Here is a 27,492-nt window from a genome sequence, read left to right as displayed (position 1 = left end):
GGGCTTCTCGTTAAAAGAATTATTTTCCTAAAAATATGTCTACACTGAGACCTGTCAAAAGACTATTGCTTTTAGAAATACTTTTATGACAAAAGGATAAACTTGCATACAGAAAAGGTAATTAAATATGAATAGAGACTACAGTTGCAGCCTATAGTGAAATTTAATTGGCCAAATTCCTTCTCCCTTTAAATTCATTACATGTCTTATGCTCTGCATAACATTAGCTTAGCATAGAGATTAAGAGGATACGGTTTATGGACCAGTTGCGGGTTTGTATCTTAGCTTTGCTTCCTACTCTCTGTAACCTTGGACAAGTTATATAACCTCTTTGTGCCTCAGTCTCTGCATCTTTACAGTGGGGATAATAATAGCATTATTCCATAGGGTTGTTGTCAGAGTTAAATGGATTAATGTAGGTGAAGAACTTAAAATGCCCCAACATACAGTAGGAACTCAAAATAACAACAACACCCAACAACAAAAATATAACCTGTAGTTTTGCAACATGTAGTCATATATTCTAATCATTAAAAATAAGATAGTAATGAGATACACTTGAGCCACGTGTACATATGGCAATCACTTCCAAAATTTTAGGTAAAGTGTGACTTCTAATAGGTAACTGGCGCGGGGTGGGGTGGGGCAGGATGGGAGAAGGAAGGATAGAGAAGAGGGAGACATTTAAATGAGTGGAAACAGACTCATGCGTTGCTTGCGACTACCCACACTATTTCTTAGTTACATGGACACAGGCTCCTTGAAGGCCCCATGAGGATTCTGGGAAGCCTGTTACTATTGGGCTAAACACTTTCCCTTCTCTGCAGCTAAAAGAGGGCTCCCACTTACTGCATATACCTGGAGAAATCTGAGACTCTAGAGCAGGGTTTCTGAACAGTGGCTGCTCACTTGAGAGCTTTGAAAAATATGCTAATCCCTATCCCAGAGGTCATGATATTACCAGTGGGGAAGAATCTGAGCATGGACATTTTTTCAAAGCACCCCAGAGATTCCAATATACAGCTAGAAGTTTGAGAGCCATTTCTAGTGGCCTCTTCATTTGTCACTCCCTCAATCAAGGGACCCTCCTGTGACAGCTTATTTACCACTGATGCGCTGCAAAAGAATGTTATCTCTCACTGAAGAGAGGGCTGAAGGAATGCACACTCACTCAAATGAGTAGTCAAGGAGAAATCACAGGGGGACTCAGATGAAGGAGGGAGATAAAGACAATCAGAAGAGGTGACTCCTAATAAGGTGTATTTATGAGAGAAAACACAAGAAAACTTTAGAAAATATGCATCTTAAGGACAGATGTAATCAGGGAAAAAGGATTAAAAAAAACCACGTCTGATTTCTGGTCAAGATGGCGGAGTAGGTAAATCCTGTGCTCATCTCGTCTCATGACCACATCAAAATTACAACTAACCTACAGAACAACCATCATTGAGAATCTAGTTGAACCTAAGTCCTACCTCTAAGGACATGCAGAAGAAGCCACCTGAATAAATAATACAATTTATTTCCTATAAATCATGTAGGGGGCATTTATTGAAGGCCCCACCCACCCCACCCCCCAAAAAATGCTGTCATTTCCCAATACCTTCACCAAACTTTGGCCTTCCTCTCATCAACACACTAAATCTTTTAAAGCATTTTTCAAAATTAGTATATCTAACACCTCTCAAAAGAAAGTTAAAATGATCATAATTTGAGACATTGAAGAGAAAAAACAGGCAACATAGAGGCACAATATTAGTAAGGAGGAAAGAGCTATAACTATGGATATAGAAGAAATTAGAATAATTATAATGAATACTTTGTATAACTAAGCTGCTTTGAAAAATGAGTGTAATAATGGATGATCTTCTGAGAAAATATAAATGGAAAAATAGCCTCAACAAGAAAAAGAAAACATAAAAAAATTGGTAATTGTAGACATTTTAGAGCATGTAGCCAAAGAACTCTTTTTATAAAAGTACCACTGTGAAGCTGTGTCAGGGTGAGTGTCTTCAAAGTTTTAAAAAACTATTTAGATGGTTTCTGGTTACAGACAAAAATGAAATAGTTCCAGTTTTTTAAAAGATATATATTTAATCCTCAAGTCTGACCACAAGAATTATAAAATCATTGATAAATATAGATTTTTTTATATCTAAAATAAAATATTAGTTTAACTGTTTCACCTGTGTTAGGCTGTTTGTTTGTTTGTTTTTGCTAAGAGAGTGTAGGTCTTAAAAGTTCTCATCACAAGAAAAAAATTGTAACTGTGGTGACGGATGTTAATGAACTTGTGGTAATCATTTTGTAATATATACAGATATCAAATCATTATGTTGTATACCTAAAAGCAATAGAATGTTATATATCAATTATATCTGAATTTTAAAAAAAGTTTTTCCTATGTGCCCACTATGTAGTAAGCACTCTGTTAGGCATTTGGAGGTAAGGTAAGATGGGAGGTGGTGGTTGTCCCAAGGGAAGTAGAGCCTCAGAATTTCTCTACTAGACATAGTGTTTGCCCTCAAGAAATTGAATCCTTGTAATTGCATGAATTAAAAAAAGAGCCTAGCTTTCTAATGAGGCACAAGTGAGAGTTCCGTAGAGGGACCAGTTCCCCAACTAAGGAGAGCCTCCTTCAGCTACACCTCTTCAAATTCCCTCCAACTCCTATACTCTCCAGTATATTCCACAACTTTTTCTAATAAGGGTCCCTAGCCTGGCAGTCATCAATCTGGGTGAGGGACCAGCAAAATAGCCAAGCCTAGTTATCACCTTAGTGTCCATTTGGCCCCCCTAGGAACTCAAGCATCATTACCAGAGCAAACAATGGGATGTAGTGTGATCTCACCCCTCATTTCAACCTCTCCAAACTTCTTTTCATGGGGCAAAGCAACAAGTATGCTGTCTAATAGATGTGCAACTGAGGAGTGAGATGGCAGATCCCATCTTTTGCAGGCACCAGTCTTTATCAGTGATTCCTTAGGAAACCCCTCATCAGCTTTGTAGAGAAAGTATCCCTGCCCCATCCCTCGTTCATGAGATAGAGAAAAGCCACAGCAGACCCTGTGAGGTCAATGACTAATAATTCTGAACCCCCGCCACTATAACACTCCCCCCCACTACAGTTTTCTGCTGCTATTTAGGGGGATGGGGAAATGTCTAGCCCCAAATATTGGTGGATGTTTGTGGAAACATTAACTGAGAAAAATAGAAGTACAGGACTCTGCACAACACCTGGCACATGGTAAGTATTCAATTAAAGGCAGCTGCTATTATTATAATCATCCCAGCCTTGTGGGGAAGGTATTCTGTTTCCTGTAACTGAGACTTTACCACATTTATCCAAATTTGTTTTTTAGATTAGTTTTATAAATTTTCTGATTATTTTAATTTAGATTAATTTTATTTCTTCCAGGTATGTCTCCTTCAAAAATGAGCCTAAACCTAGAAAGAGTGATTTTGAAAAGTTAAATTTAGGACCACACTTTGTACCAACAAATATAAAAAATCAAGAAAGCAAGTCAATAGGTAATGTTTTGTATAGCATATTTACTTCTTTGATTTATCAATGAGTATTTTTATCATATACTTTAGCATTTATTAATCAGTGTCATAAAAATTCTTGATGATGCGATGTCTGTTGAAAGCCTTTGCTTGAAAGTATATGAGTTATCACTGCAGTGTGAAAGATTTTAGTGAGCTATAAAGTATTTCCTAAGAAGAAAAGATGTTAAGTATCAGAATAGACAATTTATATAATACACAAATTAAGAATGTGTTTTTATGTTTAAATATTTTTCTAGAAAGAATATCTCTGAGTTTCTTTTCAGTTCTACCCTAAGAGTTTCCTTGCTACTGTTTAAAAAACAATCAAGTATGAACATGTTGCTAAGTATATAGCAATATGTATACATATATGTGGACATGTTGCTAAATATATATATATATAGTATATATGTATATATATGTGTGTGTGTGTGTGTGTGTGTATATATATTTCTTTATGTATTCTGGTTACTAGTTCTTTGTTGGTTTTATGTGTTGTGAATATCTTCCCCTTTTCTCTGGATTTTAATTTCACTCTCTTTATGGTGTCTTTTTTTTCTTTTATGGTGTCTTTTTGATGAAGAGAAGTCTTTCATTTTAATAAAGTAAAATATACCAAATCTTTCCCCATTAGTACTTTTTGTACCATATTTAAGAAATCTTTACCTATTCTGTGGTCATGAAGATCTTCTCCTATTTATCTTGCAAAATATTTTAATTTTAATTCTTCTTACCTTTAGCTCTAAAGTCTACCTGGAATTAAATTTTATGTCATGTAAGGATCCAATTTAATTTTTTTTCATGTGAATACCCACTATCCTAGCATGATATTAAAAAGGGTATTTATTTCCTAATGCTCTGGGCTCTTTCTTCTGGGATTCTTATTCTGTTTTATTATATTAGTTTATTTCTACATCAATTCCACACAATAATTTCTGTAACTTAAAATAACCCTTGATATCTGATAGAGTAAGTCTTCCCACCGTGATCTTCGAGGGTATCATGGCTGTTTTCTATTTTCCATTATGATTTCTTCTTTGACCCATTGGTTATTTAAAAGTATATGTCTTAATTGAAAATATATGAGGCTTTTCTAAGTATCTTTTGATTATTACTTTTTAGCACAATTACATTGTGGTTTGGGGATGCACTTCATATAATTTCAGTCTGGTGTAATTAGTTAACACTTGCAGTGTTACCCAGTATATATGGTCAATTGTTATAAATTCTTTGTATATGCTTCAAAATAATGTATATTCTGCAGCTTTTTGGTTCAGTGTTCTAAATACGTCTTTTAAGTCAAATTTGTTCATTGTGTTTTCAACTTTTCTATATCCTTCGTGATTTTTTTCTGCTTATTTGTTGTCAATTACTGAGAAATTTGAGACTTATTTATTCTAATTTATATAGTGTTGTCAAATTTTGCTTTACAGGTTTTTAATATTGTTTAGGTCATGTTATTAATTACATAAAATTTTAGAATTATTATATTTCTAGTGAATTGAACTCTTTTTCTTTATGAGCGATAGTCATCTTATCCAATATTACTATAGTTACCCCACCTTTCTTTTGGCTAACATTTGCATGGTATATTTTTTTCCATCATTTTATTACCATTGTTCTGTAACATTATGATCTAGATTTATCTCTTATAGACATCAAGTTGTTAGATTTTAAAATCCATGCTGATAATCTTGTCTTTGAAATGGAACGTTTAGTCTACTGTAATCATTGATGTTTTTGAATGTAAATCGCCATCTTATTTTGTCTCTTCTATCTGTTCTGTTAATTCTACACTTCTTTTTCTGTCCTCTCCTATCTTCTTTTTTTTTTTAATTTTATTTTTTAAATTTATTGGGGTGACAATTGTTAGTAAAATTACATAGACTTCAGGTGTGCAATTCTGTATCACATCATCCATAAATCACACTGTGTGTTCACCACCCAGAGTCAGCTCCCCTTCCATCACCATACATTTGATCCCCCTCACCTCATCGCCCACCCCCCAACCCCCTTACCCTCTGGTAACCACCAAATTACGTTCCTCAGATTAATTTTGAAACCCGTGGCCATCCTGTGGTCACCGACTGCCCTCCAATCCCCTCACCCTCCCCCCCACTATCTTCTTTAGGATTGAATTTGAAACACTTTAATTACTTTACTACCATAATAAATTTTATGTTATTATTAAAGGCTAAAGTCTCATCTAAATATCATCTAAATCAGATATGGGGGTGACTCAAGGTAAAGATTCATCCTGAAGCAAATTCCTCTCCAGCTGTGAACCTCTGAAACCAAACAAATTATGTGTTTACAAAATACAAGATGGGACAGGCACAGGATAGATAATCCCATTCCAAAAGGGAGAAATGCGGAAGAAGGAAGGGTAATGGGTTCCAAGTAAGTTGAAAACCTAGTAAGGCAAACTTCCTGAGACCTTAATGCTCAAGAATAATCCTCTTTGGCTCAATGCTCTGTCTTCTGCACCCACTGAAGCAGACGTCCTTCCCCCACAGCTCTTCTGGGTGGGGTCAGAACACCCCCAGGATTCTGCTAGGCGGGGATCCCATCCCCAGGGCTTTGCCCAGTGGGAGTTGTGCTCCCAAGGCTTCAGGCAGCCCTACTCCCAAGGCTTTAGATGGAAGCTGTCTGGTCTGTTAAAACTGAGGCAATGGCCTCCACTTTTGAAACTGAGGAGGCAGGCTTCGTAGACTTGAAAAATTGCCTTCATAGCCATTCTTCCCTTGTCTTGAAGCATTGCATGTTTGCAACAAATAGCTCTATGGTCCTATCCTTTAAATCCCAAGAAGTCCAACAGCCTTCCTTGGTTTTATCCCATCTTCATCCCCTGCAGTTCAAACGGGCAGTGTCTCTGCTGGGGTGGCTGATTAGGTCTGTGGTTGATACTCATACCAATCTCCTTATCAAATGGTCGGTTCACCACACCCTTTGTGTTAACTTTTGAACATACTCATTTTTTGTAATATGGACAGACTGAGAATTTTCCAAATTTTTAAGTTCTGTTTTTCTTTTGTTTTTGTTTTATTTTATATAACAAATTTGTCTTCAATTCATTTCTCTCCTCTTCCATTTTACTACAAGCAGTGAGGAGGAACCAAACTTGGTTGCTCCTCACTGCTCCTTCAACACTTTGCTTAGAAAATTCAGCTAAATATCAAGTTTCATTGCTCACAAGTTCTACCTTCCACAAAATACTAAAACACAAACATAATTCAGCCAAGTTTTTTGCCACTTTATAAGAAGGATACACTTTTTCCGTTCTCTGATAATAATGTTCTTCATTTCTGTCTGAGACCTCATCAGAATGGCATTTACCATCCATATTTCTACTAACATTTATGCACATGAGTATGTACTCTCTAAGAAGATAGAAGCTTTCTCTACAGCTCTCCTCTTTGTTTCTGAGTTCTCACCAGAGTTGTCTTTAAAATCCCTTCCTGGCCATATTGGGTTTTTCTAGCATGCACATCAAAACTCTTTCAGCCTCTACCCAATACCCAGTTCCAAAGCCACTTTCATATTTTGCTCCAGCAGCATCCCACTTCTTGGTACCAATTTCTCTCTTAGTTAAGGCTGCTATAACAAACTATGATAACCTGGGTGACTTAAACAACAAATATTTATTTCTCACAGTTTGGGAGGCTGGAAGTCTGAATCAGGGTGCCTGTATGGTCGGGTTCTGCTGAGGGCCCTCTTCCTGATTTTCAGACAGCCACCTTCTTGCTGTGTGTTCACATGGCAGAGAGAGATCATCTCTCTTATGTCTATTCTTATAAGGGCATTAATCCCATCTTGGCGCCTCCACCCTCATTACCTCATCTATACCTAATTACCTCCCAAAAGTCCACCTCTAAATACAGTCACACTGAGGACTGGAGCCTTAATATACGAATTTTGGGAGGGACACAAACATTTAGTACATAACAACTACCCTATCTAATTATACCTCTCACTATTATTTGCCCTCACCAAAATTTGTTTATTACTGTCACAACATGTATCTCAATTTATAATTATTCACTCCTTTGTTTCTTTAATTGATTATTTTCTGCATTACGCACTAAAATATATGCATCGTAGGGCAGAAATCACAATTCCAGAGTCCAACACTAGTGTTTGGCATATGTGATCAACAAATAGCTATTGACTGAATGAAAATTGTATTCAGTTTGTTACATCTATTATCTCATTTCATCTTCACAAGATAGTACTATTATTAAGATAAGTACTATTAAGATAAGATAAGTACTATTAAGATAAGTACTATTATTTCCACTTAACAGATAAGAAAACTAAGGTTCAGAGAGGTTAAATAACTTTCCTAAGGCTCCATACCTCACACACACAAAAAAGTAGGTTTTGGTCCCAGGCTATCTAAATCCAAAGACGGTATGCTTGACACCCTACATTTTATCCACTTTAAGGAAATCCATTAAATGATAATCCAAATTAATAAAACTCATAATTGGAGATGGAGGTATTGAGGTTGAGGGGAATATTTCTCTTTTCAAAGGAATTAATGAAATGATTTCTTTGTCAAGTATGATTGCTTTATTTAGAAATCTAACTTTTCCCAAGAAGATACACCTTTATAATATAGCAGTAAGTAATCAAAAGCTTTATTCTGTTAATAAAAATTCACTTTTAAAGCCAATTATTCTAGAATATATTTAACTCTACAAAATGTAAAAGCATTGCTATTTAAGGAAATAAGATTATCATACTACATTTCTACAAAGTTTACTACAAGTAGAGAATATAGTTTATTGAGTTAAGTTAGAAGTAGTCTAATAATATGGAAATATTTATGTTTGGATTTGTTTCTTTAGAACCAGTGGAAGAAAATCTAAAATCAAGATATAGTAGATGTTTTCTTTATCTTAAGGATACAGGTGAGGTAGGTTTAATTTGTATGCTTACAATTACTTAATAGAAATTCAAATTAGCCCTAATAATTTTATATATGCTTCTACAAATCCCAAATTCAAATGGACTTTAGGATTAAAAGCATAAGATTTTTTGTTTGTTTATATAAAGGATGTTTATTATAAAGATAGATGATTGATTTGTAAGGAAAATTATTGTTTGTTTAAAAACTGCCATATTAAAATAAAACATCAAGAAGAAACATACTTATCAATTGAGCAGTTTACAAGGTCAATCAGGAAAAGACAAATATTTCAGAATTGAAAATACTTGTATAATAATAACTTTGGATATCAATATCTATATTAGTATTTGTACCTATACATGTGCAAATTATACCAGGTTATATAATTAGTTTTTTAAATTAACTTTATTTGGGTGACATTGGTTAGTAAAATTATATAGATTTCAAATGTACAGTTCTATAATACATCACCTATATATTGCAATGTGTGTTCACCACCAGTCAATTCTCCTTCCATCACCATGTATTTAACCCCCTTTACCCTCTTCTCTCACCCCTGCTCTCCCCTTACCCTGTGACTGAGTTTTTGTTTGTTTCTTTGTCTTTTTTATTTGTTGCTTTCAGTTTTATATCCCACGTGTGAGTGAAGTCATATGGTTCTCAATGTTTTCTATCTGATTTATTTTACTTAGCATGATAATCTCAAGATTCATCCATGTTGTCGCTAATGGCAGTATTTCATCCTTTCCTATGGTTGAATAATAGTCCATTGTATATATACCACATCTTCTTTATCCAATCATCTATTGAAGGACACTTTGGGTGTTTCCATGCCTTGGCTACTGTGAATAATGCTGCAATGAACACAGGGGTACATAGTACACAGATCTTTATGGATAAATACTTTCAGATTTTTTGAGGTAGATACTTTGAGGTAGATATTTTCAGACTTTTTGAGAAGAGGGATCGTTGGGTCGTATGGTAATTCTATTCTTAATTTTTTGAGGAACCTCCAAACTCTTTTCCATAGTGGCTGTACTATTTTATATTCCCATCAGCAGTGTATAAGGGTTCCTTTTTCTCCATAGCCTCTCTAACAATTGTTATTACTTCTCTTGTTGGTAATAACCATTCTGACAGATGTGAGGTGCTATCTTATCATGGTTTTGATTTGCATTTTCCCAATAGCTCATGAAGTTGAGCATTTTTCATGTATCTGTTGGCCGTTTGTATGTCTTCTTGGGAGAAGTATCTGCTTAGGTCCTCTGCCCATTTTTTCATTGGATTGTTTGTTTTTTTTGTTGTTGAGTTGTACGAGTTCTTTATATATTTTGGATATTAGCCATTTGCCAGAGGTGTTGTTTGCAAATATCTTCTTCCATTGTTTTGCTGATGGTTTCTTTTGCTGTGCAAAAGCATTATAGTTTGACATAGTCCCATTCATTTATTTTTGTAAAAACATAAGATTTTAAAGTGATTTTATCTCTGATACTAAGGAAAATTTTATGTATATAGAAAATAATATATTATTTGTTAGTCAGTAAAATAGAAATTATTTATTGAATATAATAAGGACTGGCAGTTATAAAATCTGATAAGACGGAGCATAATAAAAAATATTACATGCATAATTTAAATGTTTTATTTTAATTTAAAATATGAAAATATATATCTATTTGTTAATCTTTTGATATGTAGCCTAGACCATTTGGGGGCATGCTATAGTTATTTAAATTGTATAATTACAGTAATAACCACCAAAGCAGGTTTAGGACCAACATTGTTGACTCTTGATATCCACTTGAGCAGTTCAAGGGCATACTGAAATGTAGCTGACTAGCCTTGAATATTGAGCATGCCTTGGATGTCATTCAGTAGATTTTATCTAGGAGACTAGAGAAAGAAATTAATTCAGAGAATCAGCAAAATAATGTCATTTAAAAGTCTCTTAGGTATTAATTTATTTTTTGTTAACCCTGATTCTTGCCAATATGAGAATGAAACATGACAAAATACATACTCTGGGCCATAATTAATAACATGCTGTAAGTTTTTTGCATATTTTTTCCTTTCATAATTTTAAAACATATCAACACGATCCACGTTCCAGAATATTAGTTTTGTCCTCATCTACATAGTTTATTTGGGTTCATGTTTAAAAAAAATCTCCAAAGAAATAAATATTGTAACATCACAATAAGTTTACTCATCATAATAAACTTACTAGCATCTTATAAAACATATAACATTTTAATTTAAAAAAATAAATTAAAATATGCATGTGATTTTAAAAATTAAATAATACAGAAAGACTAATAAGAACACAAATCCCTTCCATCCCACACTTCCCGTTTCTGTTTTTTCGTTTTTGGAAGGAAGGGAAAATTTTGTTTTTTTGGGGTTTTTTTTGTTGTTGTTAAGTAACAGAGTAAAAAAATAACCAAATATTTATCAAGGCTGATGCTCTTCAGTACTTCCTGAAGATATGTTTCCATCTGGTATCATTTCCCTTCAGTCTGAAGAACTTCCTTAAGCATATTTTGTAACAGAGGTCTGCTGGCAACAAATTTTTTCAGTGTTCTTTTACCTGAAAATGTCTTAAGGGACGTTCCTTCTCTGAAGGAAATTTTTGCTTGAAATAAAATTGTGGCTGATAATTTTTTTTCTTTCAGCATATTAATGATGTTCCAGTGTCTACTGGAATTCTGACCTCCATAGCGTCTGATAAGAAGTCAGGGGTATTTTGAATTGTTCTGTATGTAACTTGTTTTCCTCTGGCTGCTTTCAAGACATTCTCCTCGTCTTTGGTTTTCAGCAATGTGACTATTTGCCTAAGAATGGCTATCTTCATATTTATTCTTCTTAGGGTTCACTAAACTTATGGAATTCCAAATTTATGTCTTTCATCAAATAAGGAAACTACTGACCACTATTTTTCTACTTTATTTTATCTCTCCTCACCGTTGGGGACTCTTATTATACATATGGCAGACCTTTCATTATTGTCCCACAGGTTCCTGAATCCCTTTTATTTAAAAAATATTTTCCTCTTTTTTTTTAATATTGGATAATTTCTATTGATAGATCTTAAAGTTCCCTGACACTTCACTCATTCCATTCTGTTTTAAGTTCAACCAGTAAATGTTTTATTTCAGATATTTTTAGTTCTAGAATTTCCATATTTTAAAATAGCTTCTATTTCTCTGATATTGCCCCCTTTTTTTCATTCATTGTGAACATATTTCATTTTTTTCATTAAGCATAGTTATAATAGGTACCTTAAAATCTGTTAATTCCAACATTTGGGTCATTTCAAGGTTGGTCTGGATTGATCATTTTCTCTTCTGAGACTAGGTTTCATTTTCCTGGTTCTTTGTCAAGTTGAATTTTTCCTGGACCTTATGACTGTTAAAATGTGGAGACTTTGGAATCTATTATATTCCTACAAAGAATATTGATGTTTTTGTTTTACCAGTCAATTAACTTGGTTTGGCTCAAAATATAAACTCTGTCTCTTGAGCAGCAGCTCAAACTTCAGTTCAGTTCTTTTATCCTTAGCTGGACTGCCTGCAGTTTTCCCTAAACATTCATGGTTCAAGGGTCAGTGAGAGACTTGACAGAGTTTATACATAGAAGATAGGGCTACCGTCTCTGGCTTTCTTCTTCTTATCATTCTTTCCTCACTTTTCAGAAGCTTTGGTCACCCTGAATTTTATCCTCTGGTTCTCCTGGCCAGAAAGAGCACATTTTCTGTCAGTTTTAGATACCCCATGGAGTGCCAACTTCAGCGGCCTTCAAACTAAAAGCCATAAAAATAGAAACTTCTCCCCATGCAAGTTAGTTATTCCAAGTTTCAATGCTCTTTCTTTGTCATTTGCTTTTGTTCACTCTCCAGGACCTTCAGGTAACGTGTGTGTGTGTGTGTGTGTGTGTCTATGTTTTTAGAGTATTTTGTCTAGAGTTTATAGTTGTTATCTGAGAGGGGGTGTGTCTGACAGGGGCTTACTCAGCCATATTGAATCAGAATTACCCAGAGTTTATACTACTTCCATTATCTTTTCCTACTGCATTGCTCAGTACTTCCTAAACATTTATAAATAATAGTGGTGCTAGGTGTCATTCTTGTCATGCCATAGACTAATGTATTACTATTAGCTATAAAGTTGGCTGTTGGTTTTACATAGGTATAATTTTTTAAATTATTATAAGATTATTCTTTATCATATTAAGAAGGTATTCTCTTTGTAGTTTTATTACAGTTCTTATCAATGATGGTTGTTAAATTCATCAAATGTATTTTAAATATTGTAACTATGAAAAGAATTACATTGTTTTTCTCCCTTAACTTATTGGGCGATGACTTATAGTAACATATCTATTAGTAACCTTTCATTTCTTGATAATTTCATTTTGCCATTATGAATTGTTCTATTAGGATAGTGTTGAATAGTATTTTATTTTCAATTTGTGAAAGCTCTTGAAGTCCTATGTGAGATTAGTTTGTAGGCTTCTTATGGTGCATCATCTTAGCAGACTTTGGTGTCAAGACTACGTTAGCTTATAAAAAAACTGAAAAGTTGTTGTTTTTGTTGGTGTTGTTTAATTTTAATTTAATTGATATTACAATGCATAAGAATTATTTGTTACATAAATTTTGAAGGAGTTTATCCATAAATCTATTTGGGCCTGCTTACTCTTTTGAAGGTACTTATTTGAAACTTCTTTACATTTCTTTTAAGAATTATGGGTATGCTCAAATTTTCTTCTTCTCAAGTCAATTTTAGTAATTTTTCCTTATGTTAAAGTTTCTGTATTTGATGTTCAAGACATCCATAGCTTATTCCTCTCACAACTATCCTTCTTACCTATTCAAACTTATCTTTTATATTCAATAAATGATAAATGCCCACCCCCACTCTAAATACTCTGTTTTCTTGACTGTCTTATGAATATTCTAGTTTTATGTTGTTGGCCTCCTCTGAAATGCCCTAATTTTCAAATCCTAGCATTAAGTTCTTCCTCATTGATGAAATCTTTCCTGTCTATTGCAGCCCTCACCAATATCCCTCTTTTCTAAACTCATTTATTGATTAGTTTGGTTCTTTGGAATATTACTCTATTATACTATTACCTAATGTTTCATGTATATTAATCATATCTATCCAATAAGAATGTGAGCTCTTTATGGCTTAGATTTTTGTCCTATGCTTTATTTTTATCTTATATTATCCAAAACTAAATATATTCTGTGCCTAATGTGAAAAAAATTGTGGGTGCTAACCAAATATTTGGTTTGTGGATAGAGGATCACAAGTTATGCAGTTTATACTTTTGTATGTATATCCATATGTATATTTTGGATATCTAGATATTTGTATTTAAGTAAAAGCATATCAATCTAATCTGAGACCCTAATTTAGGAAAATCTAGATTATTTTTTTCAGTTTCTCCCCCTTTACTCAGGACTATTTGCTGTACCTACTCTCTGTATGAAAGAGTAAAGTTTCTGTTTAAACTGAGATATTTGTTTCTCTGTATTTGAACTTTAGACTTTCCCTGCATTTGGAGAAATAAATTTTATATGGATATGAAGGCTAGGTTTTAAAGATAAAGAAACTAAAAATTAATAAAAAGTGTAAGCATAAGCAAATTTTAAAATTTTTGTAGATTTGTTTCCTCATCCATAAGTGGAAATAACACCTATCTCATAGGTTTGTGGGTTTTTTTGAGAGTTAAATAAGCATTGTATTTGAAAGTATTTAAAGAACTAGACAACTGTTAGTTGTCATAATTAGATATTCCAAATGAGAATCATGAAGTATAAATTATCAATATACATGGAAAGAAATAATTTCTAAAACAGTTTTCCATTTTTTTCCTGATGTTTAGGTGGAAAATGCTAAGCCCTTCCATGACCTATATTCACAGCATAGACAAGAATGTAAACGAACATTGGATTCTACAGTCCCTTCTCCTGTACCCAGCATTCAATCTAGTGCTTATAAGAAGGAAAAAGACTCCATTTTATTTACAGGTATACACTATGTGTTTATATTGAAATAACTGAAAATTAACTGCATCTAACTTTAAAATGTAGGCATTAAGAAAATCTTTAACCAAGGAACATCAGAATTTGATCATATTACTATATTATTTCACTACTTAATAACATCTGAAGACTCTCTAATACAAAAATGGTAAACTCTAGGTTCCTTAGCATAGTATACAAGGTCTTTCCAGGCTTTTATTCTATCTCTTTATCCATACTGATTCTAATCACGATGAATAGTCTGTTCCAACTACTGTGTGATTTGATCTATTCTGTTCTCTGTGATCAGAACATATTTTTCCACATGATAGATTCCAATTCATCTTTGATAGTTGGGGCCCTCTTAGCGGCAGAAAATCTGATTACACGTGGCTTAAAGAATAAAGACACTTATAATCTCAAATAACAAAAAGTCCCTCAGTCTTGCAGTTCCAGGGTTGGTTAATTCTGGGGTTTAATGATGTCATCAAATAGCCACTTCCTTCATCTTTCCTCAACTTCTTCAACTGTCTTACCAAGGAGCTTGTCCTCCTAGCTTGCTGTATAATATGGTGACTACTAGTTAAGAGAACCTGTGTAAGTAAAAACATCCAGTGAAAAAAAGAACAGCTCTTTGGTCCCTTTATAAAAAGAAGGAAAATGTTCCCTGACGCCATCCAGCAGGCTTCCCCTTGTGTCTCCTTGGCTAGAATAGCTTCATGCACCAATGTCTAAATCAATAAATCATTATTGGCTTAAATCCGTTTTTTTCAACTTTTAACACAACCCGCAGTAAGAAATACTTTTCATATCATAACTAATATATGTGATATATATGTGGAGCAGAAGATTCACATTCATGGAGTCTTAATGTTTGTCTTTGTTAGCTTAACTAGATTACAACATTTCAGTGTTTTGTACAGTTATTACTAAGGATCCATGTGATGCATTCTATTCTATTTCATTTTTTAAAATGCTCGTCAGGAGATGCTAAATTGATTTAGTGTCTAAATTGATGGGTTGTAGCTCACATTTTGAAAAATCATAGGCTCAGATCACTCAAGATCCACTCCCTTGAGTTAGGAAGGAGCCCAGCCTCCCTTGAAGGACCTATTTGCTTGGAGGAGTTCTGAGATACATAAGATCAGAGTTCTGTTAGCAAAGAAGGGAGGCGGGGAAGGACTGTTAAATAAGCAGCCTTCTGTTTACACATTATTCTTGAAGATTCTACTTAAGTGTCACATGTTCTCCAAAGTGTTCCCTGATAGCAGTGACAGGCTGTTCTCTCTCAGCAAAACAAATTTCCCTTTATAAAATTTCCTGAGTCTCTTTACAGAAGAGGCACTGTAATTCTTTTATCAAAGTCCCAAATTAAGACTTCTGGGAAAGTTGGCAACATAAATACAAGTTTATCCTGGCCAAAATGAATTTTAAAAAGAAGAAAAGTAGAGAAGAAAAATGTACTAAATTAAAAGTAGGACATTTTATTCCAAACTAACTTCACTCCATACAGTGTTTAACCATCTGAGACTTCCTACTGGCTACTAATGACTTTATATATTTGATGTGAAAATTTGGGAATGCCTTTCTTCCATAAAAATCTCCAGGACTAGTTTTATGTTTGTTTTGTCTTAACCAAACATTAGATCCTTGATCTCAGTCTTTTCCAGTTTGACCTTGTTCTCTGAAGTTTTTATTGAATAACTACTACAGATCAGGCACTATACCAAGTGCTTCCTGTATGTTACTTTATATTGTAAAATATTTCATACAAGATATTTTCTAAATGCCATTATAGAAAATATATATATGTATGCCTTTTATGGAAATCTTTTATCATTTCAGCTCACACTGAAGAAAAAACTAAGGAATCATTTGATTTGGTTGGTCACTTAGAAGATTGTGTAAATGAAAGGTAATTTATTTTAAAATTTTTAATATTTTGTTCTGTTCAATGATGTTTCTAATAGGAAGAGTTCTGCTTTTTTTTTTGCTTTTCTTTGCTTTTTTTTTTTTTCTAGTAGATCAGCATGAATTTATTCTGGCTCACTATTACCATTTAGGTCCATCGTGCAATCCAATGACTGGTCTAGACTACTTAGCTAGTCAGCATTGCATCCAGACTTTGAGCACATGTTTTGTCTGCTGCAAGTTTATAGTGAAATGGAGAGAAAGACCTGGGCAAATGAATGGAGAGAATGCAATTGTGGTTTTGTAGTAGAGATACAAACTTAATTACACTAAAACATGAATGTGAGACATGTAGCTTTTTATTTTTGTATGAAGTTCTGATCTTTCTTATGAGATCCTCAAACTCTGTGTAATGAAAAAAAAAGTGTTCATCCAGTATGTTTTAAAATTTGTTTGGAGCAATATTATGTAGTCTCTTTAGGTTTATCTGAGTCTTTCTGAGATGGTAGTTGAGTAGATGAGTGAGAGGCTCACTACACTTTGTGACACTGAGAAAGAGGTACTTGACTAGGGTATGGTCAATGTGCTTGTACCGCTGGTCTCACTCCTGGGTGTTCTGTGGCTGCTGCCATCTGTGCTTCATGAGCTTATGGTCTATTCTGTCTGAATTTGGATAGGGTCCCCTCTCACCTCTCATTAGCATGGTAGCGCTTTCTGAGTCTCTGTCATGTCTTTCATCTGCCCTTAGACTGTCCATCACTATGCCAAGCCCTTGCTGTGGGATACCTCACCCTTGCAATAGAAAGCCCCTTGGTGAGCCTAAACTCAGTGTCCATGTCACATGTGAACCAAAAGAGATGTGGAATGAAAACTGTATTCTCTCTCTGCCGAACCACATTATTCCATCCTAATAACAAAGCTGGGGGCCACCCATTGTTGGCAGGAAGCTGCTTTGCAAAGCACTTTTCTCAGAATCTCAACAAAGAATGTGGAAATACCCCTCTACTTTTGGTGTTCTCCTCAACCTACATAATACACCTTCGCCCCACACAGAAACCAAAGACGGAAGCATTACCGTCTTGCTTCCACCACAGCTTTTGCTGTTTCTCCCCCTCCCCCGACAAACCAGGCAAGAAGGGATGGTCTTGTCAGGCAGAGGGCTAGGGGGAGATGTTGGCAGTGTGTTTGAGGAATGGGGGAGGCAGACAAGAACTGACAAACTGAAATCAGCCCTGTAGACACTTAGACTGAAGTTCTCTTCATTTTCAGAAGAATTTCTCCACAGATGAATGATTTTAATACAAATTCTGTTAGAAATGATCAGTTAAGTGAGTATTGTTCAGGAGAAAAGAAAAGCTTGCTCCCCTTATGCTTTGAGGATGAATTGAAAAGGCCAAATGCCAAGATAACCAACATTAGTCCGGCAAAAACAGTAACTTCTCACATGGTAAGAACTTCTCACATACCTACTAACAGTAACTTCTCACATACCTACTAATGGTGTTCAGTAAATACGTGTATTATTACTGCTTTTGGAAATATTATATTCTAATGACCAGAACGTTTGATAAGTCCTTCTCTTGGTTTTACATTCTGAGGTGACAACAACACGTAAATTCTTAATGCTCTCTTTAGAACTGCCACCCTCAAACTGGGGATTCCTTTGCACCAGCTGAAAATTTTGTGTTTTTTTCATGAAGAAGTCTTTATCAAATTTTTCTCAATTATGAAAGAAAAATACAATAAAAATGATATTTTTAAAATGACTTGATTATATACTGTTTTTCTATCAATCTATTTTAGCTATTTCAACCAGAAAATACATTTATTAAAGGCTATTTTGGTAGCTCACAGAGTCTGGAAAGACAATCTGGCTTGAAAGCTATCTAATCAGGAGTCACCGGATTACAGCCTCAGACTGCTCTACTGGGGCCCGTGCTGTTGGCACTGATAACAGTTTACAACTTTGATTCTGGGCAGGGAACACTATTTCTAAGACCTTTCCCACTGGTATGTCTAAAACCATCCTCATTAGAATGTTTTCACAATGCCTGCTTTTACACAGTGTTTGCTTTTTCTGAACTAAAGACTGTCTTAGGAATATTTTATTGTGAGGGCCTAGGTCACATGCCTATTCCCTAACCTCAGGGGAGCCTGATAAAGCTAGTTTCTGCTTATATTAATACCTAGACTTGTATGGTGGAAAATTCCGTAAGGTGTTGGATAGACCAAAAATGTGACAAATCTCTACTACTGTGGCTAAGTAGGTAACATTGGCATCACCAGCGGATTGCAAAACTTTTGTCATTTTTCCCATAACCATAGGCAGTAATTAATATGTCTTTCAAATGAAGTACACTAATATACAATTAGGTGGATCTAGTTTCTTATTTCGTTAATTATACTTTTAAAGGAAAAGTAGCAATCGTTGAGTTAAAGTTTGCAAACTAAATACTGGTAATATTCATATTTACCAGTTTCTTTGGAGTTAATCTTTTAGAATTAGAATAGAAATGTGGGAAAGAATTTAGTGAGTAGCTCATACACACAGGTTTTGCTACTACTGTGATAAAAATCATCTATTTTTAAAGTCAATCTACTACTTTGGCTATTTTATGCTGCAGATATATATTGAGCACTTTTTATGTGCTAAGTGTTGGGATACAATAACAAATATAATCATTATAAAGATAATTTTAGATTTTCTGAATTATTTATTAGGATGCCTAGACTTTGTAATTTGGGCTTGTAGTCAGTTTGTCTCTGATGATCTTTGACTCAAACCATTTTTTGGTATGTTTCTTATTTCTGAACATGGAAACCTAAGAAATGCCAGAACAATGTTTTATCCTACCAACTATACTATTCCCCCAAAATAACACCTTAAACATTTAAACATATATTATTTCTTCATATCCCACTTTATTTCAAGAAGGTTTTTAGGAGGCCAAAAGTTCAGATTTACCCCTAATATCTTGATAGAATATTAAAAAGAGAAGGAAGTTTGTCACATACAGATATGTGATTTTTGTGTGTTTGAATACCACTATTGTTTATATTAAAAACTTTTGTGTAGTCATCTTTAGAATATTCTACCATTTTATTTCCATGTTTAAAAATATATGTAGTCTTCTTGCCTCAATGGACTGAATGACTAAGTATTCTTTTCTTTAATCCACAGGAACAAAATGACACAAATCCCATAATTTTCCATGAGACTGGATATGTCCAAACGTTACTTTTGACAAAAAAAAGGCTTCTTCCCCATCCTATGGAGAATAGAAATACTTCCCCATATGAAAGAGTAAATTTTGTTTTAGAAAGAAATAATGAAATCCTCAAATCTTTAATTAATGATAAATTTATTACTGCTTCAAAACCCAAAAGAACTATGCCTACAGCATGGAGGAAAGGTGTGCAAGGAATGTCTCTTAAAGTGGGCCATAGGGTTGTAGAGAATAAACTAAAGAAGAAAACTAGCATGCAGACATTTGAAAATGTGTCTTGGAATAAACCCTATAAATTCTCAGAGACTTTTTCCAGCCTAACTAAAAAATGTGTAGGTTTCCTTGATAAAACTGTTACTCAAGAAATGAGTGCTAAAAACGGTAAATTTGAAAGCATGTTATCTACAGTAAAACCAATGAGCAAATTCAGTGCCTCACCTGTCAAATATTGCTCAAAGCCTTTAAAAAATGTGCTCAAAATCTATAAATTAGATACTGTAACACCACTGGATGATTTGTTATACTTGTCAAGTGGAAATTAAAAGCCTCATAAAATATTGTTTATTCAGCAATATTTGGGTATCAAGAAGCAGATAACAAAATTCCAAGATCATAGATGAAATTCTTATCTATAGTAATGTTCTTATGGATGGTATAAGAAAGCAAACATAACAATTGGAGTTACAAATCCACAGTAGTCTGTTTAAGAAAAAACAAAATTTTTACTAAATAAGAAGACAAAATTAGGAAATAATTATCAAGAGGAACTAGCTCATTTCTGTTATCTCAATTAGATTCCTCAAATCAGTAGCATTCCGGCAATAAAGTATGATGTGGACCAAGAATGTCATGGACTGATTCTGGAAATTCACTTTTGGAAGCTAAATAATGTTAATAACCTTGCTCTATAATTGAATATAAAATTAGACAAATGTACCATTAACTTGATGCATGTGGAATTAATCATATCAGTATTTTGGATAATCATTGGAAAATAGTATCACTTTAGCAATTCATGTAATTTAAAAGGCTTTGTAAAATTTCAGATAGCTTTTTGTTAGTAAATGTTAGAACTTCATTACTATTATATGTAATGCCTTTTCCAAGTATAACTTTTTAAAAGTATAACTTTTATCTGAATTGTTAAATAATTTAAAAGAATAACTTATCCTTCATAAGCTAAATAATTTTGGTAACAAATCCTATAAAGTATTGAATATTTTAAGTATATTATTACATTGCCATTTCACTGTTTATATGCATGAACTTGGGCAAATAAGGTAAACTATCTGGGCCTCAGTTTACTGTATCCCCTCCTTAAGATGGGGAGAGAACTTTATTACAGTATTATGTTTTATAGGATTTAAAAAATGTGGCGTACCTTGAGTGTGATAAGCATTCGTTAAAGATTCCTTTCCTATTCCCACCTTTTCCACTGCTCTTAATGTAAGTATAACTTCTTAAAAGATGTTCCCTTAAGTTTCTTACTTCAGTCTTTTCTAAATTAAATGATAAACCTAACTACAGTGTTTGGACCGTAACCTAAAAATAGTTTCAAATTAGAAGTAGGGATTTTTGTATTATTTATTTTTGAAAGTTTCTGCTGGAGCTTGTGCCTTCAGGAAGACATTCAAACAACTTAAAAATGCCATTTGGCTGAGGATTCTTCATTAAAACAGCTGGACAGCTGGGAGCAGTGGATTCTGGGAAGATGGTAACCTAAACTCAGCACCTTTCTCTTCTACTCTCAGCTTAACTATGTCAGCCCCTAAACCAAACAGCTACTAGGATCTTCAAACAGTGGGGTGCAAGGTTAGATGTGGTTTCTATTCTGATGATGAAATCTGACTATGGCCCTGGAGAAAAGTCTCTGAGTCACAAGGGATTGGTTGAGGTTGTGCTCTGTCTTAGGCTACCGTGTTTCCCCCAAAATAAGACCTAGCTGGACCATCAGTTCTAATGCGTCTTTTGGAGCAAAAATTAATATAAGACCCGGTCTTATATAATATAATATAATACCAGGTATAATATAATATAATATACCACCGGGTCTTATATTAATTTTTGCTCCAAAAGACGCATTAGAGCTGATGGTCCGGCTAGGTCTTTTATTGGGGGAAACAGGGTAGCTGGCCACTTGGGATCTGTGGATTATCCCAGGAAAAGGTTGCCTTTGGCCCTTTATAAGTATTCCTGGTCTCATTGGGCCCCAGGAGGCCAAGAAGGAACCACTAAACTTGTAAGAAAAGTAGAAGTCAGAGATCCATGAACTTTCCTTCAGTTGCCTCACCAGGGGACTGTGGTCTACTTGATTCTTGTCCATAACGGGCAAGACTTTACCACTTACACGACTGTGCTCATTAGGTACTGCAATAAACAGACCTGAGCTTCCTGAGCCTGCTAAGGAAAATAGCAACCCATCTAAAGGGACTCAGCTGGAGACAGTTCTCAGCAGTACAACATACAAAGTACAATATCTTTGGTGTACTTTGTGTGTATTATCTCAAACAAAGTGGCTAATTATATAAAGCAGACTATTGGAAATCCCAGGAGAACATAGTAAAAATAAATGATAGTGAAGGACTTTAATTCATCTCTTTCAGAGTTAAACAGATAAAATAAAATAAAAGTATGGATACAGAGTAACTATAAAATGCAATTAGTAAAATTGATATAATGGACATAGACAGTTGTTTCTTTGAAACAGAGAAAATAAATTTTGTAGTTTGTCCCTAGAAAATAGATTATGTTCTAAGCTACACAAAACACCTAATCTTAAAAAAAATAAAATAAATGTAAAGACTTTTAAAAATAATCCAATAAAATTAGGAATAAAAATAAAGCAAAATCCAAATATATTTACTATTGGAAAAATGAAAGGATTAGAAAGAAATCAAAACTTAAATTACAAAGTAGAAAATAATGAAAAGGAAATCACTCAATTCCAAAACTTAATGGTACAACAGCAACCTAATTCAAAAGAAAATTTATAGTTTTCATTTTTCTCTCCTCATGTCCCCCCTCTCCCACCCCTCCTTCTTCCTCCTCTTCTCCTCCTCCTTTTCCATAGTGAAAAGAATCTGAAAGTTCTCATCTTGACAAAAGAAATAATAAAATAAATCAAAAGAATTATGAATAGGAAATTAATACAGATAAACACTAAAAATACTTAAGTAGAAATAAAAATAGAGTATAAAAGAATAAATAAAAGCAAAAGTTGTTGTTTTGTGTGTTTGTTTTTAAAATACACTAAAATGGATAAGCCCTTCTCAAGCCTGATTTAAAGGAGAGGAACAAAAATGAGTATAAGGTTAGGAATGAGAAAAGAACCATAGAAACAAGAGAGAGTAAAAGAATCATAAGAAATATTACATGCAAATTTATGCCAACAAATTTTAAAATCTAGAGTAAAGTGGGTGATTTCCTATCAAAAAGGAAATGATCAAAATTCACCCCTAGGAATGAATATTTGGAGTAGACCAACTTCCTAGAAGACAAGTAACATGTCTAGATGTTCACAAGTAATTTTTCTTACTTTATTATTGAAGCCAGTGTGGTAGGCAAAATTTCAAAGATGTCTCCCCAAGATTCCCACCCCTTGTTATTCAATCAAACACTAATCTAGCTACTGCTGTGAAAGGACTTTGCGAATGGATTTAAAGTTACTAGCCATCTGACCTTAAAATATGCAGATTATTCTGAATTATTGGTGAGCCCATTCTTCTGCTTCTAGGGGATCTAGGGTAATCAATCACATGATCCCCTAGAAGAAGAAGAACGCAGAAGTAAGAGAGATGTGGCAGGAAAGAAAGTAAGAAAGATGGAGTAGAAGTGGAAGTTGGAGACTAAGGGCAAATTTTTGAACACTTGCTTACAATATTTCCAGTTTGTTCACAATTACTCATTTCCTCCCTGCCTTTGCCATGCTTCTGCATAGCTGGAGCATATGTATTTCCTTACTCCATTTCCTGGAACTTGGTCATCTGACCTACTTTAGCCAATAGAATGTGATCAGACATGACTTGCATGATTTACCTTTGCTCCTCTTGCTCCTGTCCTCCCCCATAAGAATAGCAGGTCTCAGGTAGTGGCCAGCCCTTGAGCCTGGGAGCCAGTATAAGACACTGGAGCCGAGGCCAGCTGAGTCCTGCAAAGCCCCGAAGAGTCTCAACCAACTCATGGCCCTCATGTAACATGATCAAGAAATAATTTTTTTGATTTTGTAAGTCACTAAGACAATGGAATTGTTTCTACATCAAGGACAAACTAAGACAATTTTAGGGGGACTCTGACTTTTGAATTTAATTTCTCACAGGAATTGGAGAGTGGGAGGAGTATTTATTGAAAATCGGGCATCTCTATGTTGTTAGCGTTTTATTATTGGAGTGTTAATCTCATAACAGAACTTGCAGTGAAGCATACGGGGCAACAGGCTGGCCATAGTATGAGATGGGAAATAAAATAACAAATAAAATTTTTATCTGACATACCCTGGTCTTTGAGTTAACTTAATTAACATAATACTTAATGTATATGTTAGAGCCTTCTGGATGCAAAATTAACCCTCTTGACCCACATGCCTGTAGAATCTCAAAAGGCACAGTGTTGGAGCAATCTCATCAAGGCAGGAGCAGAACTTCCCAGAGCGCTGCTAATCTCCTCTCCAGAGAGTGCTAGACACACCCGTGATGGACCAGAAACTTAATGATTGCATTCCAAAGGTAAGGGAAAGTTAGGGAAGAACATTATTTCCCCACTCCTCTTGTTTCCCTGTGGCAAGAGGAACTTCTCTATGGTAACGCTCATGGTCTCTTGCCCCACCCATTACTCACTTTTCACCATGAGGTGGCATGACAAGCTTCATTAGGGATAGTAACAATTAGCTCAAGTTTCCTGACTGGATAGGACTAACCTATTAAAAAAACTGTAAGCCTAGGGAATTGATTTTTTTTTTTTTTAAGATTTTATTGGAGAAAGGGAACAGTGTGTATTTCCAGGACTTTATTGGGGAACAGTGTATTTTTCCCAGGACCCATCAGCTCCAAGTCAAGTTGTCCTTCAATCTTAGTTGAAGGGAAGGAGGGGTTAGAGAAATGGTGGTAGAGAGAGGATGTGATGCCAGCCCATGGTAACACCCTAGGGAGGAAGCTGGGGTAATAACACATACACTGAAACCTCACTTCCTTTTGCCCTGTTGTGGCTATAGTGTCTCCCATTAGCTAAAATCAGCCAAAAGTTCAGGGTTAACACAGGGCTGGGACTATATACGAGTCTAAGGAGGCACGTACTGTCAGAGCTGTGCAATGCGGGGTAAGAGTGAGTGCCTTCTTAAATGCCTTGCCCTAGGTGTCTCTCTTGCCTCACTCTAGTCCCAACCCTGGGTTAAGAGAGCCCATTGATGTAACCCATAGAAATCAACTTCTCAGGGCACAGAACTGGGTTGGTGAGTAAACTTGAGAATCATCTAGAAGATGTTCAGCATACTCTATCAGGAAGTTCTTCATTATAGTAATTTAAAAATCTGTGGCTTCCACTGAGCCCACCTGATCTCCTGCACTTGATCCAAGAGCATCACCTAACTAAACTAGGCTTCTTCTAAGTATAATTTTCAAAAAGTTAAAAAGCATGACTCTCATAGAAATATAAAGCGAACACATGTCAAAGTTTTTATTCAATCTATTAATTAATGGGTAAAGAGTAAGATGTTAAAAAAATTCAAAAAAAGATGAAGACAGATTTATGTAAGTCAAGTCGATCAAAAGAGTGTTAAGTGAATATGCTAATCAATGCAAAGCTGGTTAATATCTTATAAGGCAATAAATTTAAAACTATAGGGTTGTCTTGTCTACCAGAGGGAAATATATCTCTACAGATAAAATTTATTTGAATTTGCATTACAATTGGTTTTCTACAAGTTAACCTCTTCTAAATAGAAAGCCAAGCAAAAGTGCACGCCCTTACAGAATTAATTAATCATCTGTCAATTCCCAGCATTCTATTGAAAGGACATTACGTAAAAAAATCACCTTTCTTATTTCTAAATACTATTAGATAATTTTTAAAAACATTTCTCCTCGGCTTGGAAGCCATTCAGATATTTCAAGACATCAGAGACGTCTCATTTATTTCTAGGAGTCAGGTGCCCAGGATTACACACAGGTGTGATATGAGCAGAACAGTATTTTATTTCAGTTCCCAAACAGAGAATCAAAACCAGTCATTATCAAAGTTAAGGGGCTATTATTACATATCAATCCTATTTACTGCCTATTTCACTCTAAAGTAAACCTTCAATGTATATGTTCTCTGCCCAGAAAAGAGGTAGGACACTGCATTCATAGCTATAGCAGTGGGATAACAAGAAAGAGACAAAGAGCAGGTCAGACAAGTAGTCACAATGTAGGTTCCAAAGTGGCATTTAGTTTGTAAACAGGCCTAATTTATTTTAGTAGTTAATTTGATCCAAACAGAAGTGTAGACTTCTGTGTGAACCAGAAACTCATTATTGGGCTCTGTTTCAGATATGAACTACAGGTGTTGAGTGACAATCATTGATAATTAATGCCTCTAAAGACAATTATATTTTATTCTTTTATCTTTTTTTTCCCCAGCATCTTTACTATCTTACTCTTTTCTTTTATTGATTTGCTTAGGACCTCAGAGTTAAAAAGGATCTTGAAAATCTAGGCCAGAGCTGTCAAGTAAAATGTTCTACAATGATGGAAATCTTCTATATTTGTATTGTTCAATACAGTAACTGCTAGCCACATGTGGCCATTAAACACTTAAAATGTTTGTAGGGCAGGATTTTTCAAACTCAGCACTATTGACATTTGGGGTTGTCAATATTGCTGAGAAAATTGATCCATGCTGAGTAGGTTCATGCAGTCATTCTCATTCTCTCAGCTCTCAGTAATCTTCTTATTTATGTCCTGTCGACTTCCTTTTGCATATTCCATGGTGGCCATTCCAAACTCTCCCACGCTGCTTAAACTCATGACTTTACCCTGCACACGAGTTCCAAGAATAGAAGGAAAGCAAAACCAATTGTAGATGTAATATGAGATGACTTCCTCCTGTAATCCTGGAGTTTACTTAAAGTTTCCAGTTCCCTTGTGGGTGGCAGTACTGATCATCTCTGATTTCTCCATGCTGTGAGGAATGCAAAGTGGGGTTGCTTGTTTCCTTAGATCTAACAGAGGGAGCTCAGTAGAGTGAAAAGGACATTGGATGGGAATACAAGAGGCTAGGGTTCTACAACCAGTTCTATTAACTTATATGGTTGATTGGGCAAGACTTTCAACCTGTCTAACCTCAGATTCCCAGCTGCATATCATAGAAAATTTTTAATGAGTTTTTTTCTCTTGAGATTTTAGATGATCTTTCCAGGTCTAACCCTTTAAGTTTCTACTTCTTCTTTACTGTTGAACTTTTGATCAAAAAATGTTGGTTGAATACTATGTGCCGTCACCGTGCTAGTTGCTGGTAATGTAAGAGTGGCTAGAACAGACTTAGCTTATGCCCTCATGTAATTTGATGGGGAAGCTGATTACCTGTCCAATGCTCCACGCTTGGAAAACTCAGCTCTAGGGAGAACAATTAATCTAAGCAATCAAGTTGTATTGCTCTATTCTTAAGTTAACCCGTAGGTACCAAGAGGGTGAGACTAGGCCTCCTCCCAGTTCATGATTTCTCTCCTGTAGCTATATTGACTGCTTGTAGAAGCAGGGATTATATGCAAAAGATTTAATAAAGAGCACATATAGGCATTGGCCGATCAAATTTTTAACAGAAGCAGGATATCATTCCTAGACTTACTCCTTTGGTTGCTCATTTGTGGGGAAGTCTAGGGGATTCCAGAGGAG

General features: G+C 34.8%; 1 protein-coding gene across 2 annotated transcripts in view; it reads left to right on the top strand.

Moving 5' to 3' along the window:
* The window catches only part of C9H1orf141 (chromosome 9 C1orf141 homolog), a 34,365-nt gene extending 12,808 nt beyond the window's left edge, over positions 1-21,557 (top strand). Inside the window, exons 1-5 of one of the 2 annotated variants that reach the window (XM_033115154.1) lie at positions 12,077-12,365; positions 14,351-14,495; positions 16,335-16,404; positions 17,670-17,847; positions 19,582-21,557. In XM_033115154.1, coding sequence (XP_032971045.1) covers positions 12,318-12,365; positions 14,351-14,495; positions 16,335-16,404; positions 17,670-17,847; positions 19,582-20,169 — 1,029 coding nt within the window. In that variant the 5' untranslated portion in view covers positions 12,077-12,317 and the 3' untranslated portion in view covers positions 20,170-21,557. Of the gene's footprint in view, positions 1-3,418; positions 3,532-12,076; positions 12,366-14,350; positions 14,496-16,334; positions 16,405-17,669; positions 17,848-19,581 lie in introns of those variants that run through there. The other variant, XM_033115153.1, reaches the window with a different exon arrangement.
* Positions 21,558-27,492: the final 5,935 nt, after the last annotated feature.

This window comes from Rhinolophus ferrumequinum, chromosome 9, assembly GCF_004115265.2.
Source record: "Rhinolophus ferrumequinum isolate MPI-CBG mRhiFer1 chromosome 9, mRhiFer1_v1.p, whole genome shotgun sequence".
Lineage (NCBI taxonomy): Eukaryota > Metazoa > Chordata > Mammalia > Chiroptera > Rhinolophidae > Rhinolophus > Rhinolophus ferrumequinum.
This window is presented reverse-complemented; position numbering and strand designations above follow the sequence as displayed.